The 21,984-nt window shown below is 43.8% G+C and overlaps 1 protein-coding gene across 2 annotated transcripts in view; it reads right to left on the bottom strand.

Moving 5' to 3' along the window:
* The window catches only part of PDZD8 (PDZ domain containing 8), a 105,172-nt gene extending 95,342 nt beyond the window's left edge, over window positions 1–9,830 (bottom strand). The window contains exon 1 of one of the 2 annotated variants that reach the window (XM_054435922.2): window positions 8,040–9,830. In XM_054435922.2, coding sequence (XP_054291897.1) covers window positions 8,040–8,911 — 872 coding nt within the window. In that variant the 5' untranslated portion in view covers window positions 8,912–9,830. The remainder of the gene's footprint in view (window positions 1–8,039) is intronic. The other variant, XM_054435923.2, reaches the window with a different exon arrangement.
* Between the last annotated feature and the right edge of the window lie 12,154 nt (window positions 9,831–21,984).

The raw sequence follows: 21,984 nt of genomic DNA on the forward strand, positions 1-21,984 counted from the left end.
TAAATGAAATATTTTTATGCAGAAAATTTGTTTTCTGCAGAAATTTTCTGCAGGTTTCCAAAGGACAGGACCCTCAAAGATTTAAAAGTACTTTCAATGTACACATATATAGCTTCTTTTTTTGGTAAACATTGTAACAGTTTGGGGGGCATGTATTTTTAGGGTTTTTTTTTTAAGTGTAGAGCAGGGATCAGTGAATCTTTTCTGTAAAAGGCCAGGTAGTATTTGTGGGTACATAAGGTCTGTCACTACTACCACTACCACCACCACCACCACCACCAGTACTTCTTTTAACAACTTCAAATATAAAGTTTAAGAATGTAAAAACCGTTCTTAATGCAGGGGCCTAACAGCAGCTAGTTTGCAGACCCCTGATTTAGAGTAACAGTTGGTTTATCTCTGAAGAAATAATAGAGCATGAGCTCTGGAAGTCCAGGACCTTTTAAATTTAGGACTTTATGTCATTAATCCTCTGTAAATCTCTTATTTCCACATCTGTAAAACTGAGATACCAACCTCTCCCATATAGAAGTTTTAACTATTGAGATTGCAACTGCATGGAAATGCCCACACAGTGCCTAATGAACACTTAGCAAACAGTGTTTTATTAGCCCCACCCAGCTCATATGATAGATTGTTAGTAATACTTGTAAGTCAACGTTTAGTGTTTGATCAGGCATGCTCCTTCAACACAATCTACTTTATAATGATCTGCTTTGGCCATTTCCAGGAAGAAATTGTGGCTTTTTGGGATAGCCAATAGACTGTACATTACTGATTTGAATTTACAGCCTCCCCGCAGGGCGTGAATCACACCTGTAATACCAACATTTTGGGAGGCTAAGGCGGGGGGATCACTAGAATCCAGGAGTTGGAGACCAGCCTGGCCAACATGGTGAAACCCTGTCTGTACTAAATACATGAAAATTAGCCAGGTGTGGTGGCATACGCCTACAATCTTAGCTACTTGGGAGGCTGAGGCAGGAGAACTGCTTGAACCCGGGAGGTGGAGGTTGCAGTGAGCCAATATTGCGCCACTGCACTCCAGCCTGGGCAAGAGTGAGACTCTGTCTCAAAAAACAAAACAAAACAAAACAAAACAAAACACTATAGCCTCCTCAAAATGGCTATTCTCCCCTCAATGAATAAATCAAATTTCTAGAGCAAAGATGTAATGTATCAATACACTATTCTCCATCTAAAGTGTTTTAAAAGCTGAAATTAAAATAATTCAAAGCAGCTCGAGGAAATCCAATGTGCAAGAAGTAAAATCAGCACTAAACTGGGTATTTAGGTGGAGTACACTTAGATGTGCTAAGAAAGCTAATGCGGTGGCTCATGCCTGTAATCCCAGCACTTTGGGAGGCTGAGGCAGGCAGAGCACCTGAAGTCAGAAGTTCAAGACCAGCCTGCCCAACATGGCAAAACCCCATCTCTACTAAAAATAAAAAAATTAGCTGGGCATTGTGGCACACGCCTGTGGGAGGCTGAGGCAGGAGAACTGCTTGAACCTGGGAGGTGGAGGTTGCAGTGAGCCGAGATCATGCACCTGCACTCCAGCCTGGGCAACGAGAGAGAAAAAAAAAAAGGTAAGGTCACAATGCATTATATACAGTACCACAGTAATCAGGTGTTTGCCTTAGCAGAGCAGAGATATTGATCTCTCCTGTTCCAGTTTCTCACAAAACTGAAGGGCTTAAATATTTCCAATGCCACTAAAATAGGCTTTACGTGTTCTTTGTTTTCCCTAGAAAGACTAACCCTATAAAAGCATGAACTAGTTTATAACCATTTTTATCACGTTCACTATACCCACCACAACACTAGGTAGTATGCACTAAGCACTTACTGAACATCAATGACTATTTTTTAAATGACATAATTATTCATCTCTAAGACAATGATCTTGCAATTCAACTTATACAGAGCTATGACAAGAGATATAGAGATATGAGCAACAGTACAAGAAAAAGCACAATAGGTTAAAAATTAGCTATTACAAGATTATTCCAGCATAGCTAGAGTAATGCACAATGTCATTGTCTATTCTCCCCAAATATTAAAGGTTAGATTTCCTATCAACATTAGTAAGTAAAACTATCATTATTATAACCATCAAGGAATTTTAGTAGCTATTTTAAAATATTTTCCAATGTAATAGAAAGGAAAAAAGTATGAAAAAGTAAATAAATACAACATATTACACTTGACTTCACAAATGATTTTGTCAGTTTTCTGTGAATTTACTTTGAAAGATTTTGAGATATGGATTACTCAATTCATTAAATTCAAATATACTGTCAATAAGTTGATGCCCCCCTTTTTGGAGATCAGTGAAGTAAATGCTTACATAAAGCAAACTATCCACCAAACTCGAACAAAAAGGAGCCGCTATCTACTTACCATCACTACATGGTAGAAAAATGGATTGCATTTCAAGGCATTTTTTTTTTCTGACAGAGTGACTTTTTAAAATTCAACATTATATTGACAATGTTGTTGTTTTTTTTTTTTGAGACAGTCTCACTCTGTTGCCCAGACTGGAATGCAGTGGCGTGATCTTGGCTCACTGCAACCTCCGCCTCCTGGGTTCAAGCAATTCTCATGGCTCAGCATCCCCGGTAGCTGGGACTGCAGGCGCGTGCCATTTTTAGTAGAAGTGGGGTTTCACCATGTTGGCCAGGCTGGTCTCAAACTCCTGACCTCAAGTGATCCACCCACCTTGGCCTCCCAAAGTGCTGAGATTACAGGCATGAGCCACCACGCCAGGCCCGACAATGTCTTTTATTTATTTATTTATTTTTACTTTTTGAGATAGACTCTTGCTCTGTTGCCCAGGCTGGAGTGCAGTGGTGTGATCTCGGCTCGCAGCAATCTCTGTCTCTCGGGTTCAAGCAATTCTCCTGCCTCAGCCTCCTGAGTAACTGGAATTACAGGCATGTGCCACCATGCCCAGCTAATTTTTGTATTTTTAGTAGAGATGGGGTTTTGCCATGTTGGCCAGGCTGGTCTCGAACTCCTGACCTCAAGTGATCTACCTGCCTTGCCCTCCCAAAGTGCTGGGATTACAGGAGTGAGCCACCACACCTGGCCAACAATGTCTTTTAAAAAATAAAATTGCTCTATGACAGTCCCTTCAAAAATGTAATTAAAAGAAGGATAAAAATGATCACCCTCCCTCTCCACTCCAGCTATTAAGTCTTCCCATTTTCACTAATTAGCAACAGTAATGCTCCCTATTTACTCCTCCAGTAAGGGTCTCAAATTCATATAACTCCAAGCCAGGCAAGTACCATCAGTCAAGCACAGCAAATAAAGGCAGACTATAAACTCCACCTAGGAGCTTACACACCGAGTTTCAACCCCAAAGCTGCTACTACAGTCCATCTCTCCATCCTGTTGTTGCTCTGAGAAATGTAGAACTGGCGCTACAAGATATTCCAATTTTTCCTAACAGAAGCCACAAATCCAAAACACACAGAATTTTCCATTTTTTAAACAGCGCAGGCCAAATAAAAAGTACCTGCAAACTGAATCTGCTTGTCTGTATACAATAATACTCCAGGAACAGAAGCATCAGTGAGAATCTCAAATATTTGACTCCTAAACCCTAAACACAGCTCCCCACCCAGAGACTATTACTCAGACTTCATGTTGAAGATGAATTATCCACGTAGTAAAAGAACATTGGTGGTAATCTTTCTCCCTTGAGGATGGATTCTGAGGTTCATTTAAAAAAAAATATTGCTATTATAATATACTAAAGTATTTTAATTAAAAAATCAAAACAATTAACATTGAGGTGGATGAATGAAATTCCTAACTTGAATAAATCTGTAAACATATTGTCTACATAGTATAATTCATTTTGTAAAATACAATGTTTTACAAACATTGTAAGTTTGTTAACTTGGGTAAAATGAAATGTCAGTCAGCTGGGTCCTTAGAAAGCAACCACTTGAGCAACTTAGCATCTCTAGGTGAAACATCAGGAACTGGCAATCCAGAGAGGCTGATTCACTTTAACAACACGAAAAAGGCAAAATAAATGAAGGGGGAAAGAAGTAACAACAACAATGTTAACTGGCAAGATATTTCTGTTATGTAATGATTACAAATGCCAAAGGATCCTAAGACTCCATACAATTCTCTTTACTGCTTTAGCTCTACTAAGAAGATTAGATAGCTAAAAAAGAATAAACTAGTCCGGGCACAGTGGCTCACACATGTAACCCCAGCACTTTGGGAGGCCGAGGTGGGCAGACTGCCTGAAGTCAGGAGTTCGAAACCAGCCTGGCCAACATGGTGAAACCTGTCTCTTCTATTTGGAAACACAATTCTGCTCAATTAAAAAAGAAATGCCATGTGGGACAGTACCCAAAGATTTAGCCTCATGATTTACTTTTAAAAGGATCCTCTAAAATGACCAATTTAAGAAAAAAAAGTCAGCTTTATAGTCATACTCTTCTCAAGAGTTCTAGGTTAGTTTGGAAAGATATCCCACATATTTATTATATTGATGGCATGCTTTAAAAAATAAATCACTTAAGAACAAGTGTGTGTGTGTGTGTGTGTGTGTGTGTGTGTGTGTGTGTGTGTGTGTGTGTGTGTGTGTGTGTGTGCGCTTAAAGGTGGCCTGGCCTTATCAGAGCTGCATTTCGCCACTTGAAAGCTGTGTGACTTTAAGCAAGTTATTTAACTACTCTGAGCTCCATTTCCTCATCTGTAAAAAAAAGATGAACACTAGCTAGTTTAATTTTCCCTGTGAGAAGTATGCTATATCTTAGACGTATTGTAATTCATTCTCTTATCTGAAACTTGAATCAGTCCCACATCATCACCAGTTTATTTATTTATTTACTTATTTATTTTGGAGACGGAGTCTCACTCTGTCGCCCAGGCTGGAGTGCAGTGGTGCAATATCAGTTCGCTGCAACCTCTGCCTCCCAGGTACAAGCCATTCTCCCGCCTCGGCCTCCAGAGTAGCTGGGATTACAGGCACCCGCCACCACGCCCAGCTAATTTTTGCATTTTTACTAGATATGGGGTTTCATCAGGTTGGCCAGGCTGGTCTCACACTTCTGACCTCACATAATCCGCCTGTCTCGGCCTCACAAAGTGCTGGGATCACAGGCGTGAACCACTGCACCTGGCCCATCACCAGTTTAAAACACTGGACAGAACAGCTACACAGACAAGAAGTCATCATTTGCTGAGGCAGCCCTTTTCATCGTCATACTTGTTATTTTCTTCTACTAAGCTAAAACCAGCTTCCTGGCTACTTCAACCCCATCAATCCCACTCTAGTTTAAATCTTACAAAGGGCTGGGCAAGGTGGCTCACACCTGTAATCCCAGCACTTTGGGAGGCTGAGGTGGGAGGATCACTTGAATGAACCCACGCGTTCCAGACTAGCCTGGGCAACAAAGCAAGACCCATCTCTACAAAAAAAAAATTTTTTTTAATTAGCCAGGCATGGTGGTGCACACCTGTGGTCTTAACTACTTGGAAGGTTGAGAGGGGAGGATTGCTTGAGCCCAGGAGGTCGAAGCTGCCGTGACCCATGATCCTGCCACTGTACTCCAGCTCTGGGCAACCAAACAAAATCCTGTCTCAACAAACAAACAAAAAACACAAAAAAATTACTAAGTATAGCTAATTCAATTCTCACTAGACTCTAAGCTTCTTGAGGGCTGAGTTCAAGTATTGTTCAGTACTGAAATCCCAGCACCTACAACAAGGATAAGCATATAGTAGGTGTACAATAAACATTTACAGATTGAGTGATATGCTCTGTGCAGCTGACTGAGCACAGAGATGCCATCTAGCATAAATAGCACAGATGTGTATACTTCTGGAAATGATCATTTAATGCTTCATGTTTAGAAGTTGAAATATCATAACCAAATTCATGCTGTGTTTTTAAAAAAATCCCTTCAGATATAAGTGAAAAGCAATTTTGCCATACTTTTAAATGGTTATGTTACTCAATGATACAGATCATAGTTTTTCAAAGTAATAAACTTCTCAATGCCTCCATAACTTATTCATAACTTACTTCAGATTTACCTAAATTCCAAGTCTACATTAAAAAAAATCTCAAAATGATATGTAATCTCACTGCCATTGAATATTCTACAAATTTCAAAATAATAATCTAGTCAAATTGTATTAACTGAAAGCTACCAGAAAACATCATAATTGAAGTTGTTATAGAATACCAAAATCTCTAGCAACTTTTTCTCATGATTTTTTTGGCAACACACTGCTATAAACAAACATCTCTCACTGCTTAAACACTAGAACCGAGTTATAATTTAGTCACTGATATTCCAGAGGTTAAAAGTAGGTTTCATAAAGTATGTTGTACTTCACAGAACCAGAAATCAAACACAGTGAACAACCAGTTCACCACCCTCCGCAAATCTATGGAAATATTTCCATTACAAAGTAAATTTCTCCTGCCACCCAAGTTTTAAGCTGTCACTCTGTGCTGTTAGCCTAAACAAAACATAATTGGTAAGGTACATCTGCCACATACACAAGTCAATAAACCATTCTAAACCCAAAATATTTCTGGATTATCTTGCTCCTGACAATTGACACTGGTAGAAAATTAGTGATCCAGAAATAGGCAACTTCCACTAAAAGGCAAATAAAATTAGGTAAGTAAAATACAAGACTGACATAATTTTATAATAAAGGGCAAAATTTTAAAGGCTCAAATGTCTTAGCGAATACAAAATTAAAGGAGGACAGAAAGAGAAGTTAAAAATTCAGCTTTTTACAAAAGAAATAGCACCTTCCACTCCACCTCTAGCCCTAAAAAAGTCTTTCCCCTTCCACTCCTACAATATTAAAACAAAATGTATATACTACTCAAAACTGTATACTACAGAATTTAAGCCATCAGATGCTGGAAGGCTTAAACAAAATTAAAATCACTACCTAGCATTAAAATACAATTTGCACAGTGACTTCAGGTCCCTTGAGAGAAGAACTTACAGTCACAGAGAGTAAATGCTTGATAGGCAGAGTCTGGATCTGTGTTTTACAATCTACCCAAAATGGGCAAATGACATTAATACAAAACGTAAAGTACACTATGTACAGGCTCCCAACTACTTTCCCAACTGCTGTGGAAAGTATTCCTGGGCCAGGCGCGGTAGTTCACTCCTGTAATCCTAACACTTTGGGAGGCCGAGGCGGGCGGATTACTTGAGGTCAGGTGTTCGAAACCAGCCTGGCCAATATGGTGAAACCCCGTCTCTACTAAAAAATACAAAAAAAAAAAAAAAAAAAAAAAATCAGCTGGGCTGGTGCCATACGCCTGTAACCCCAGCTACCTGGGAGGCTGAGGCAGGAGAATCGCTCGAACCCGGGAGGCAGAGGTTGCAGTGAGCCGACATCGCACCACTGCACTCCAGCCTGGGAGACACAGCAAGACTGTCTCAAAAACAAAAACAAACAAAAAAACCCACAAAAGTATTCCTTTGCAAGAGCTACCACCTCTGCCTTGAAAGGTGTCAAACCATCAAAGCAAAAGTGGCTTGCAGTGTCAAATTAGCACAGACCTGGACTATAAGCACACCCTTCACGCGTATACTGTGTCCAGGAACAATTTCCCAAAGCGGCCAAGGTGATGCTGCAAAGCCAGTGACGCGGCTGCCCTCAATGCAGCAATCACATAGAGGAAGAGTTTCTCAACAGTCCCAGAAGCGACTCCTGGGGATTAGGATAGGCTTCCCTTCCATTTCCAATATGCTGCTTATAAAAGGAGACGATTCTGCCCGCGTTGACAGCACCTTGAGTCCCCATGAACACGCGAAAAGGTTTCTAGCTCCTATCAATGTCGTTCGGAAGCAAAGCAAGTGTTCACGACTTGCCTTGATCTGGGGCCCTGTCTAGGGTGGAAAGACCCCAGAAGCAGGCTCCAGGACAGAAATGAGCCTTTGCTCTTCCCAGTGCACGCAGCCAGCAGCGTCCCGCCCAGGCCCGGGTTCCCGGCAGCCAGGCCCCCTCCCCGATCTCCAGCTCACCTGATCTTGTAATTCGGCAGGGTGTGCTTGCGCTTGATGATCTTCTTGAGCTGGTTGACGATAATGGAGGTGAGCTGGGGCATGGGCCGCCCTTCAAACTGGGAGCGCACCTCGAAGTCGATCAGCGGGTCCTCCACGAAGGAGAAGAACCAGTGGGTGAAGGGCACGCGCGTGAAGACCAAGCGCAGCCTCCCCACCACGCGGGACAGCTTGACAAACAAGTAGGCGGACTTGCCGAAGACCAGGTCCACGTCGATGGCCAGGTGGAAGCCCCCGTTGTACTCCACCTCCGCCTCGAAGGCCAGCTCCTCGGGGCAGGCGGCGGGCAGCGCCTCCCCTTCAGGGCCGTCGGGCTCCCCGGTGGCCGAGGGCACGACGGGCCGGACGAGCCGGATGGTCTTGATGAAGGGCACCGTCTCGCCCAGGAACACGTCCCGCAGGCTCAGCCCCTCCAGCAGGCGCCCGGCCGTCTTGGTCTGCAGCAGCTCCTCGAACTCCACCTTGATCTTCTTGGTGACCCAGCGGCGGGTCAGCGCGGTGTCCCGCAACTCCCGGAACAGGAATAGGATGGTGGCGTTGAGGAAGTAGCAAGTCTCCCGCGTCGGCGGGGCGGGGGTCTCGGGAGCCGCGGTGGGGGTCGCGCCGCCCTCAGGGGCCGCCCCGGAGGGCTCCTCATCCCGGCCGCCGCCATAAAGGTACTCCCTTAGGAGCAGGCCCGGCACTGGCTTGATGTAGCGGAAGCCCTCGCCCGCGCAGGCGGCCTCGTCCGCCGGTGGCTCGGGCTGTCTGCGGTACAGCAGAAGGAACTGTGCGAGGAGCGTGAGGAAGGAACCCAGCACGGCCGACGCCAGGATCATGAGCAGCAGCCCCATCCCGCCACCGCCTCCGCCTGGGCCCCTACTCCCGCGCCCACAGCGCCGCTTTCTTCACGCCGCCGCCCCCGCTGCCTCCATCTTGAGGACATCGGGCGGCTGGGTCGGGGGGAGCGGCTCCGTGGGCCTCGTCCAGAGGCTCGGGCCGGCGCGGTGCGGCGCCCGAGCCCGCAGCGGCCCCGCGCCTCCTCAGACGCTCCCGAAGGGCCGGTGTGGCGGCGGCGGCGGCGGGGCCGGGACCGGCGCCTCCCTCAGGCCTCCGCTCATTGGACGAGCAGTGCGTGACGTCAGAGGCGTGCTCGCTCCCGGCGGCGTCGCCCAGCAGTCGGCGCCCGGGCGCGCGGACGCGGGCCCTCCTTTACTTCTCTGCGGCCCTTCCAACCTCGTCCCCCCCGCGCCAACTTTCCAGTCCCCGCGGCGCGCGCCGCCACCCACGTGGCCGTCGCTTCTGGAGCTGCGGTCGGGATCTGGGAGGACGGCTGGGGACGCGGGCTGGAGGATAAGGAGGTCCGGCGGAGCGGGCCTGACGCGTTCCGGATGCCGGCCATCCCGTTATCCTCGGCTGCGCCCATCCCCCGTCTCTGGCCGCAGTCCCCGCGGTTACCTCCGCAGCGGCGTCGCTCAGCCTGCGGTGTGCTTCTTCCACTCGCGCCCGTGACAGCCCAGCTGGCGGCGGCGCTTTCCTTGCGGGCATCACCGCAGACGATCCGAGCGGGCCTTTCGGACGCTTCCCAAGCCCACGGCGAGAGGGGATCGACTGCCTCAGAGGCCGCCATCGCGGACCGGCCGTCCCCCAGGCAGACGCTCTGCGTCCGCGGAGGGTGGGCCCTGGGAAGGAGGGACGCAGGGAAAGGGCGCGCCACGCGGAATGACTTTCCCACCGAGGTGGATCTTCGAAATTTCAGGGAGGAGGAAGTTGAAAGGACAGCCGGGAGGAGAGATGCAGAGTGAAGAGTTTGCCAAGTGATTGGAAGATTAATATGCGACCCGCCATCAGTCTCTGGTTAAGCCGGTAGTCCATCTATGAGGCAGTTATTCACTGTTAGCCCCCACCCACTTGACAGATGCCAACACTGGTGCCGAGAGCGTGGGGAGGTTGCGTGGGGCCGCAGAGTGGAGCCTGGTTTATCTAACACTAAACCCTAAGCTCTTGGTCACTGCTCTCTACCGTAACACAGAAACTGCTTCAGTTGTAAGCAGGCCGGTGGGTTCCCTGATGTTCAGGAAGGGAGAACTGGGGAGGCGGATTAGGGAAGACGGCAAGGAATTTTGCATAGAGTAGCACCTTAACCAAAGCCACGGAGCTAAGCCAGGTTGCCCAGCAACAGCGTTACTCCTCCTGCCCTCTGACTATTTAGTGGTTACATCATAAATGCTTATCCCTCCAAGCACGTGGAGTTCCAGTCCTGCAGGAGTCAGATATCCCATACCTTAAAGGCCGATTCTGGCTGTATCTAAGGAGCCAGGGCAGGGCTCCTCTCTAGCCCTCGAAAACCTTCAAGCCGGCCGGGCGTGGTGGCTCACGCCTGTAATCCCAGCGCTTTGGGAGGCCGAGGCGGGCAGATCAAGAGGTCAAGAGATCGAGACTAGCCTGGCCAACATGGTGAAACCCGTCTGTACTAAAAATACAAAAATTAACTGGGCGTGGTGGTGCGCACCTGTAGTCCCCAGCTACTCAGGAGGCTGAGGCAGGAGAATCACTTGAACCCAGTAGGCGGGGGTTGCAGTGAGCCAAGATCACGCCATTGCACCCCAGCCTGGGCGACAGAGCAAGACCCTGTCTCAAAAAAGAAGAAGAAAACCTCCAAGCCAAGGATTCTCTTAACTGTAGGTGATTCTACCACAAAAACAGACCTGACCCAGCTGGGACAGGTACAGAACTTTGGAACCAGGCCTATCACGCCTTACCGAATCATGCCCAGATACGAAACCAGAATGGCTTTTGTTGCTATGAAGACATAAGATAGGTGTCTGCTGAGGAACCATGCTCAAACCATGGCTGAGATTTTTCGGAGATCTTGGCAACTTTTGTTCTCTGGTCCCCTCTGGTTCCTGGCCTCTGCTTCCGGGCGGCTCTCTGGGGTCTACACTGTTTCATCTCAAATGAGAAATGTAGACCCTTATATGATTTCCACCATAAACCTATTCATAACATTCATGCACATTGCATATTATAAATGTTACAGAAGCTGGAGGTAGGGTGGCATGAAAGAGAAGTTATTAGCATTCCCGAGATATAAAACCCTCAAACTGTATATTGATCCATCCCGAGTTGCAAAATATTCTTCACCCACCTCCCTCCTCAACAAGGAAAGTTTGTGGTCTTCATGGGAATGAGTCCTCAGTCTTCATCTTGAAAACTCCTTTCTTTTCTCTCCTCCTCTCACTTCTGCACTCCTCAGAATACCTGTGAGAATCTTAAATCTTCTCAGTTTGTTTTACAGAGTCGGAGTCATTGCATTCCCCAGCAAAACTTGACCTCTTAGGGACACACTTCAAATCCATGAAAGAGCTCAGCAAACCTTTTGGGAAGATAAAAGTATTCTCCCTTGTGTGAAACATGACCAACATTGATTAAACACTAATAATAATAATACGGAGAACTGACCATGTGCCAAGCACAGTGTTAAGCATGTTATTTAGAAATATTTAAATATTTCAAACATTATTTAGAAATCAAAATATCATGAGTTTTTGTGAAGTCAAATATGCAGTCATGCACCATAGAAGGATGTTTTTGTTAACGACAGACTGCCTATAGGATGGTGGCCCCATAGGATTGTAATACTGTATTTTACTATGCCATTTCTATGTTTAGAGATGTTTTGATACACAGATACTTACCATTGTGTTATGGTTGCCTACAGTATTCAGTACAGTAACATGCTGTATAGATTTGTAGCCTAGGAACAATAGGCTATACCATATGGCCCAGGTATGTAGTAGGGTTTCCCATCTAGGTTTGTGTAAGGACACTCTGATGTTCGCACAATGATGAAAGTGCCTAAAGATTCACAACTTATGTCTGTTGTTAAGCCACACTTGACTGCATTTGATACTTAAATTAGGAGATAATGCTCTGGATAATATTGGTGTTAGCATGCCCTTTATTTTATGAAATTATACTACATTAATAGAGACGTATTGTTTTGATGCTATTTTCTGGAAGAGGATAAATTCAGCAACCCCTCCCTTTTTTTCTTATATTAATGCTGGTTCATAGAAACTCAAAAACCTGAGAACCACTGGCCCCAGCTCTGAAGATCGATGATTCTGAATAGGTTTTTAAAGGAAGCAGTTGTGCTTAGCCTGCCTGCTGACTTTTTAATGTGTTTTAAATGACACCATTGAAATTAAGCTGCCCCAACAGCCTTCATGGAAGTATCCATTTCAAGGTCGAAGTCAGTTGAATACTGGAAGATGGGTTGCATATAAGACATTCTCACCAACTAGAGGGATGCATGGACCACTGCTTGACTATGAATCATTCCTGGTGACTGCGAAAAATAATGAGAAAGCCAAACCACGTAAATGTGCAGTTTGTGAGTAGCATGAAAGCAAATTTGATTTTTTGAAAGATGTAAAATAATGCAAATATAGTAAAATATGGAGGGAAACATAGAGTTTATAAGTTTTGCCTAACAAATGATACATCATCAAACCATTTTGCGAACTGGGAGAATTCAAATTTCACAACTATTTTTTGAGCATCCAACAAGTACTAGGCTCCAGGGATACTGAATGAACAGGGGCGCCGCGCCCCAGGTGGAAGCAGACACACATCTGCATAACTCTGATGATAGGAGATAATGCTCTAATAGAGGCACACCCAAGGTACCATGGGAGCAGAGCCTTCTGGTTCAGGGGCAGTGACAATTGATTGCAAGGAACAGCAACTACCTCAGGCTAACTTACAACTAAAATTGGATTCACGTTAAGGATGCTGGACTATCTCCAGGAACTCAGCTGCAAGATGTTCATAGAAATCCTAGAGTAAGAAAACTGTCTCTCACTCTTATTTCGTCTGCCTCCACCCCTACCCAGTATCTTATTTCTGCATCTCCCTGCAGGTCTGTGCCGTTTTACTCTAGAAGGCTCTTGGTTTCTAGTTCTCCATTACCCTCAGCACACAGGCACTTTGGAAGGCACCAGCTCTCTATCCACATCTAGAGGGTCCTATGTCTCCGATGGCTAATGTAGCCTGCAAGCTCAAACTCAAATCCTGGGAGAGAAATCTCCAATTGGCTCTGCTATTCCAATAATTTATGACCAAGGAGCTTGCCTCTTCTGGGCTGCTGGTGGGTGGGGCAACTTCTTCAAGGAGTGGGAGAGGATTGAGAAGATATGATGGGCAATACTAGCTCAATAGGGGATAAGAGATTAATTCTTGCTGGGGAAGGTGGGAGGCTTTTGGGGCAAATGGAATTTGCACTGGCATTTAATGATTAGAAGGGCATTCTAATCAGAAGGAGACAAAAACTCAGAAGTTGGAAACCCACCAGTTTGGGGAAATTGAGACCAGGATGACTGGAAGAAGGTAGTACGAATAGGTTGGTGCATCAAGGAGAGAAGGGAGATGGAGGTAGCATAATAAAGTAGATACAAACTAAATTATGGAGGAATTAAATGTCAGGGCAAGTTTGTATTCTATTTTGCAGTTTTTGTGACGTCTTCAAAGGTCTTTAAGCTAGATAATGGCATTAACACGTTTCCTTCCATCTCCACCTGCAAAACCTCAACCCTAAATGAATCCAACTATCTACCTCCTCCCCTCTACATCTATAAATTTATGGTCTTCATTCTTATTAAGGCCCTCAAGGCAACCCAGATATTTTTCTCCACTACCACATTTATCCATTTTTTCTCCATTACCAGCATCTTCTTCCATGTCCCATAACAATGCCATCAAACCTTGACCAGGCTTGGCTCTTTCATCATGCTCAGTGGAGGACCCTCCTCCCACTTCAGGGAGAAAAAAAGAGGCCCTTAGGCTGGGCTTTCCTCCGCTGCTTGCTTCCCTGGTCCAAGCTCACCCGCATGGCACTCCCATGTTTTCGTGCTTCTCTTCTGTGGCAAAAAGCAACCAAAAAACAAAGCAAAAACTTTTTTGTCCAAGGGTAACCGTGGTAATCCCCCTACTTGTGCCATGGATTCCACTCCCCTCCAGGGTCAATCTCCTCTCTCTCAACACATAAACCAGATTCACTCTCTCCATCTTAAAAAATGAAAATGAAACAAATCCAGAGACCATCTTCCCTTAAGCCTTCTGACTTCCACCTTTTCTCTCTCTTGCCCAGAGTCAAGCTGTTTAAAAAGAGTACCCAATTCTGTCTGATTGCTTACTTCCCTTCCATTTACTCCTTAACCCTCCATAATCTGACTTCTGCCTGAACACCTCCCCATCTTGCCAAAGACCAGCGACTTCTGTATGGCCACAACCAATAGATTTTTTTGGTTCTTATCAGAGTTCTGAGGAACATCTGACAATATGAGCCATTCCTTCTTTCTTGAAATCCTTCTACCCATTGACACCATGAAGAGTATCCAGTCAGGTCGAACTTTAAACACATTCTCCCGTTTTTGGGAGTTAGCAAGAGAAATTACCACTCTAAAGTTGCCTGCCACTTCTGTGTCTAGAGCTAGTAATGTGAAGTTGCCTTGGAGAAAATCTGTGAAGAAACCTCTGGGTATAGGGTGACCAACTGTTCCAGTTTGCCCCAGAATGAGAGGATTTCTGGGAGCAAGACTTTCGATGCTAAAATTAGAAGTCCTAGGAAAACTAGGACAAGTTGGCCACTCTACCTGGGTGGTACCTTTAGGAGTGAAAATAATAGGCGAGTTGCTTCTTACCCTTCTGGGGAAAGAAAGTAGGCCATGCCGGCCCATACCCTCATATGTGTAAGAGCCAAGGGACCTCCTGGGATTAAGGAGATCAAGACCCTGACTCCTATCTTTTTGCTTTTTTGCTTTCTAAAATAACAGCTTTATTGATATATAATTCATATATACACCCATTTAAAGTGTACAGTTCAGTGGTTTTTAGTACATTTACAGAGTTGTGCACCCATTGCTATGATCAGTTTTAGAACATTTTCCCCACCTCAAAAGGAAACCTTATATTCATTAGAGTCATGCCCTATTCCTTCCTCCAAACCCCCTCAGCCCTGAGCAGCTGAATTTACGTTCCATCTCCATGGATTTGCCTATTCTGACATTCCACGTAAATGGAATCATATGATATATCATATTCTGTGACTGTTCTTTCACTTAGCATAATGTTTTCAAGATTCATCTATGTTGTAACATGTATTAGTACCTCACTGTTTTTTATAACTGAATAATATTAAATTGTGTGAATATAACACAATTTGTTTATTCATTAATTGGTGGACATATGGGTTCTCACTTTTTGGCTATTATGAATAATGTTGCTATGAACATTTGCTTACAAGATTTTGAGTGGACATATGTTTTCATTTCTTTTGGGTATATACCTAGGGATTAAATGCTGGATTCTATGGTAACAGTAATTCTTAAGTTTTAAGGAACTGTTAAACTATTTTCCAATAGTTTATGTGGGTTTTGTGGGTTTATGTAAGTTTATGTGGGTTTTGTAGTTTATGTGAGTTTTGTAGTTTTGTAGTTTATGTGGGTTTTGATTTTTCCACATCCTCACCAACACTTGTTGGCATCTGTCTTTTTAATAATAGCCTAGTAGGTATGAAGTGATATCCCATTATGGTTAATATTTGCATTTCCCTGATGGCTAATGATGTTGAGCATCTTTTCATGTGTTTTTAGCTTTTTGTATTTATTTGGAGAAATGTTTATTTAAATCCTTTGCCTATTTTTTTTTTGAGGCAGGGTCTTGCTCTGTTGCCCAGGCTGGAGTGCAGTGGCGTGATCTTGACTTACTGCAGCCTCTGCCTCCTGGGCTCAAGCAGTTCTCCCATCTCAGCCTCCTGAGTAGCTGGGACCATAGGTGCATACCATTGTGTCCACTTTGCCTATTTTTTAATTGGGTTATTTATCTTCTTCTTTATTGAGTTGTAAGAGTTCTTTATATGTTTTAACTACAAATCCCTTATCAGATATATGATTTGCAAAATTTTTTTCCGTTCTGTGGGTTTTCACTTTCTCGATGGTGTCCTTTGAAGCAAAAAGGTTTTTAATTGTGATGACCAATAAAGCAGAAAGATTTTTAATTTTGATGACCAATTCATTATTATTATTATTTTGCTGCACTTTTGGTGTTGTGTCTAAGAAACCATTGTCTAACTTAAGGTCATGAGGATTTATGCCTATGTTTTCTTCTAAGAACTTTATCATTTTAGTCCTTACATTGTGATCTTTGACCTATTTTGAGTTAATTTTGGTGTCTGGTATGAGGTGGGGTCCAACTCTATCTTTTGCGTGTGGGTGTCCAGTTGTCTTGCACACTTGTTGAAGACTATTCTTTCCCCATTTAAATGTCTTGGCACCTTTGTCTAAAAATCAATGGACTGTAAGTGTGAGGGTTTTTTCCTGGACTCTAAATTCTATTCCATTGACCTATGTGTCCAGCCTTCTGCTAGTACCACACAGTCTTAATTACCCTATAGCTTTGTAGTAGGTTTTGAAATCAGGAAGCGTGAGCCCTCCAACTTTGTTCTTCTTTTCCAAGATTGTTTTGGCCCTTCTGACTCCTCCCTTTTGAGACTCAGCATTATTGACACATTGCTTATGAGTGGAAGTGGTCACTAAGGGCCAATGAAAGACTCAATACATATTTGCTTAATGTCTGAAGAAAGACTCTGACCTGGGGATCCGGGTTCAATACTGTGCCTTGATTGCTTTGCAGGGAGGATGGTTCAGGGTACTGGGTATGGTTAATACTGGGCCTCCTTCTGGCCTAGTCATCCTGGCACTGTGTGTGTGTACATGTGTGTTTGTATGTGTGTATATGTGTGTGTAATATGAGAAAGCCCAGCCAGTTCTGGGGTACAGTAAAGAAAACATGAGACATGCCATGAGGTTAGGGGAACATTATGAAATCCTCCAGCCTTAAGGAAGAACAATCAGTTCAAACTTCAGTGGCAAATCCTGAACAAGAACTGGCTCTTGGGAAAGGTCAGATAACAGCAACACCCTACAGCACTAGCAGCAGAGAATGGATGCCTGCACGAGATGTCTGGCTTTGTTGGTAGCAATAAAAGCACAACAGTATTGATGAGCTCCAGGCATCTGGTAGCAAACTGTGTAGTCCTCCAACCTGAAGGGATCTTAGAAGAGTCTTGGCTTCCATGATAAAGGGAGAGCAAACAGGACCCAATCACTGAATTCAGTTAGCTCCTGAAATTCATCCTGGGATAACAGGATGGGTGCTTGGAATAAGAATTGTAATATTAAAGGTTATATGACCATATTTGTATGAGGTGGTGGGGGCACCATTATTTCCTACTTTTCATGTTTCTAAGTGAAAGGACCTCAATCGATATAACACTTCTATGCTTTCTCCACTGCCTTGATCTGACTTATCTGATTGGTGGGTTTAGGAGAAAATCTGGGCATAAGTGTCTCCGCCCCTTCTGAGCTCTTCTTGAGACAATCTGTCTGCAGGAGGCCTGTGTTCTACTCAGTGGTGCCATGTGATAAGGGTGGCTGTGCCTATGGTTGTTTAGCTTGGCCTGTGCCTGTGCCTGTGAATTTAATTCCAATGTGCATTTTTAAGCTACCTCTGCCAATCAGCCTTAAACTAGTGATAAAGCTAACATTTTGAGCTCCCTCTACTTGATGCCCGTGCTCACTCTTAATTGGTTCAGAACTCAGCTCAGGAAGAGGAATGCTACTCATTGATTGATCACTAAAAATATTTACATTATTTTATACCGTTAAGTGATTAAACATTACTAAAACTCCTGTTTGTTTTGATTGGGTTTCATGGCTTCTATTCCTCTACTAGCCCATAAAGCATTAAGTGATTCTCTGATCCTCAACTAAGCCATCTTCTTTTTTTTTTTTTTTGAGACGCAGTCTCGCTCTGTCGCCCAGGCTGATGTGCAGTGGCGCAATCTTGTCTCACTGGAACCTCCACCTCCCAGGTTCAAGCGATTCTCCTGCCTCAGCCTCCCAAGTAGCTGGGATTACAGGCACATGCCACCAAGCCCAGCTAATTTTTTTTTTTTTTTTTTTTTTTTTTTTTTTGAGACACAGTCTTGCTCTGTCGCCCAGGCTAGAGTGCAGTGGTGCAATCTTGGCTCACTGCAGCCTCCACCTCCCGGGTCCAAGCAATTCTCCTGCCTCAGCCTCCTGAGTAGCTGGGATTATAGGCGCATGCCACCATGCCCGGCTAATTTTTGTATTTTTAGTAAAGATGAGGTTTCACCATGTTGGCCAGCCTGGTCTCAAACTCCTGACCTCAAGTGATCCGTCCACCTCGGCCTCCAAAGTGCTGGGATTACAGGCATGAGCCACCGCGCCTGGCCAGCTGTCTTCTTTTTTTACTCTACATCCTTTACCTGGATGATGACATCCTCTCCAAAGGCTTCAACTCACACTCCCCCAGCCACGTCTCTCTCCTGCCTGCTCCCAAAACATCTCCAACTCAACCTGACTGTTTTGCAATGGGCAGGTCTATGCAAAGCTACTCCCAAAGTCTGAGAAAGATGAGAGGCCAAAGAAAGAGGCTGACATATCCAATTCCTTAGACATAAACATTTACTAGGGACTTCAAACAGAAGCCATGTCTGTGTCTCGGGACAAGATAGTGGATCTCAGCGCTATTACCACTACTCCCATCTTCCCACTGCCAGGGCTTATGTTCCATAGGAAAAGGGTGATTCAGAAGGGCTGAGTAGGAAAATGGAAATACAATAACATCAAGGTTGTTTAACCTAAGGGCAGGATTTACTGTAAGTACTTGCTTTTCAACAAAGAATAGATAAATGGGAAATCTTAGAGGTCTTTCTGGAGCTGGAGTTAATCAGAAGCCAAAATGGCAGATTCAAATCTAAGATGGAGTTGCTTTAGTCTCCACATTGCCCAAAAAAAGAAGTCTCCCTCTGGCAGAGACCACTAGTTGCCTGCCCAGTATCCATTCTCCCCTTCTTTTTTAGCAGCAGAACTCCCATTTTATCATGAATGACAACGCACCTAGCTAAGAGACTCATTCCTCAAACTCCCTTACAACTAGATATGTCCATGGGACTGGTTTCTAATATGTAAGAAGTGTTGTAGAGGGCCTTCTGGAAGTCTCTTAAAGGGAATTGACTCAGCTGGAAGCTATACCATTTTGCTCTTCCCTTTTGTTCCTCCTTCCAGCTGTCTGGAATACAGTCAGGATTTTGGGAGCTCCAGCAGCTATTTTAGACTATGAGGTAACTTTGATGATGGAAACCATATGCTAAAGATGGCAGAGCAGAAAGGTAGATGGCTGGATCCCTGATGACTTCTTGGAACTATCATAGCACCCCTAGATTTTCTGTTTTTTTTCAAACACAATCTGAATTGTTTCACCCTGTAACCATCCTTCCCAAGCTGTCTCCTCCTCTGTGTTCTCTGTTTTCAGTGATGGTCCCACCATTCACCCAACTGTTCAAGCCTTGATCACCCTCCTTACTCCCCCACATCATTTTAATTCTATCTCCTTAGTACATCTCAAATTTGTCCCCATTTCTCTAACCCCATCACCAGAGCCTTATTTCAGGCTTTTTTCTTTTCTCTTGCAATGAACTTTACTTCTTTAGTTGTATCTTAACTGGTTACTCTGCCTGTCTTGATTCCCATACTGTTGCCAGAGTGGCCTTTCTTTAGTGCAAATCTGATCAAGTTACTTCACTACTAAAAATCCTCCAGTGACTCCCCACAGTCGTATTAATAATAATGGCCATCACACAAGAGCACAGTGAATGGGAAATACTGAGCTAAGCACATTAGAAGCATTTATATTTTCATAATTGCCCTTTTGGGTGAGTATTAACATCTCTATTTTATGGATGAGGAAACATGTACTTACATGGACAAATAACCGCCAAAGATCACTAAGGTAGTAAGTGGAGGAGCAGAGACTTGAATACCTCTAACCACAGAGCTTCTCATTTTGGAAGTTTGGAGGATATAGTCCAAACTTATTAGCATGGCAAAATAGACCCTTTGCAATCTGGCCTCTGCTTCCACTTCTGCCTTCTCTCTCACTACTCCAGTAGCAGATTTTAAAGCTGTTATTGATGAATTTGCTTCCATTAAAGTTAGGAAAGTGAAATTATAATAAACTCTGGTTTTGGTACAAATAAAATATTTAACTTTAAAATAATGTGAATATACCAACTTTTAAATTTTCAACATATTGTCAATTACTTTAATTTTCTGAAAAAATAAACCATTAAAATGCATAAAGGAGTGCACATTTTTCCTTTTGTCTCAGGCTCCAATATTTCCTGACATGGCACCATCAGATCCTGTCTATATTTTTCATGGATTTCTTATTTTTATTTAAGTATTTAAGATGTTGCCTTAAATACACTTTATCTTGATGACTGAGTTTTTTGGTGCCCTCTTAAATTTTGTGCCCAAGGTGAATGCCTCATTCCCCTCACCCTAATCCTGGTCCTGCTTAACAGCCAAAGGACTCATTTCCAGCCCCTCTCTCCAACACACAAAGATCTGTCTTATCTTCCTTATTCTTGCCTAGCACATAGTGGGTACTTCATAGGTATTTGTGGGCACACGAATGAATGCTGTTTCTTCCTGCCACAATAGCCTTTGGTCACCCATCCCCCTGCCTATTTCCCAAACAACTCTTACTTGGCCTTTTTCAAGATTGAATTTGAGTGTCACCTCCACCAGGAAGCTTTCCTTGATTGCCCAGAGCTCCTTCCCTCCTGATCTCCTCTAAGTCTGGATAATGAGCTTCTTCATTGTACTCAGTGCACCCTGAATGCACTTAGGAAATAACAGTCTTTACAATGTTCTGAGGTTCCCTGTTAGTTGCTATGAACCACGAGTCTATTTGTGAGCTCCTCAGGAGCAAAGTCGGGGGGTTTCTTATCTCTATATTCCAGCCTCAGTACCTTCTAGGGAGTATGCTCATAGGACGGGTGGATAAATGTATGTATGTATGGGTGGGTGGATGGGTGAATGGATGGAAAAGTAAGATCTGTTTTATGATATAACTGGTAGTAGACTGCAAGGGAAGTCTGTATTGAAGGGGAATGAGACTCATGTGGAATCTTTGCTAGAATCCAGGTAAGAGTTAATCAGGGCTATCAACCTGAAATAACAGAAAGGATGTGAATCCAGTTTTAAAGAGTTTATTCAAGAACAAAGCTGAGAATAGCCATTCAGGTAATACAGACTCCAAAGGAATGGGATCAGTGCTCCAAAGTTACAAGTTAAAGTCTTGCTTATACAGGTAGAAAACAAAGAAATTAGTAGGATCACAACATTTTGTACATAAGGCTGGTTTATGAGTTGCAATAATTTGGTAACTTACAGTTTGTTTTCTTTTCCATATGGCTTGTTTTTATTTCCTCTCCAATTTAAAAGAGTATATTTAACATTCCATCTCAAGACAATGGGATAATCATAAAATCTTTGTGTGAGAGGGAAGAAGGAAGTTAATCTATAATGATGATCAACAGAGAAGAGGGAAGAGGTATTCCCTGGCACTCTTGAGTCATTTGCAACATTTTATGAAACAACATAGGTAAGGAAGAAGGCTAAGTTGTAATCAGAAAAACGAAGGTTACAGCTGCCTACCTTACAGTGCCTGTCACATGGCCCCATAATCACATTCCTTTAAGGCCAAAATAACTTAGTTCCAACAGCTCAGATTTCAAATTACTTATTTTCACAGAACCCAGACTAAGGCAGTGGCAGTAGGTTGGATATAAGAGACATTTTAGAGGAAGAATCAATAGAATTTGGCTGGGAATAAAGTGGATGGAGAAGAAGGATTCAAAGGCAACTGAGATTTTGCAAGTGAGTAGGAAGATGAGGGTTCCCTTATCAAAGACAATGTAGGAGGAGCAGACCTATCACCTGCACATGGACACTAACCCAGAGAATGGGGATGATCTTGGCAAGGAAACCCAGAG

Source organism: Pongo pygmaeus, chromosome 8 (assembly GCF_028885625.2).
Source record: "Pongo pygmaeus isolate AG05252 chromosome 8, NHGRI_mPonPyg2-v2.0_pri, whole genome shotgun sequence".
NCBI classification, from domain to species: domain Eukaryota; kingdom Metazoa; phylum Chordata; class Mammalia; order Primates; family Hominidae; genus Pongo; species Pongo pygmaeus.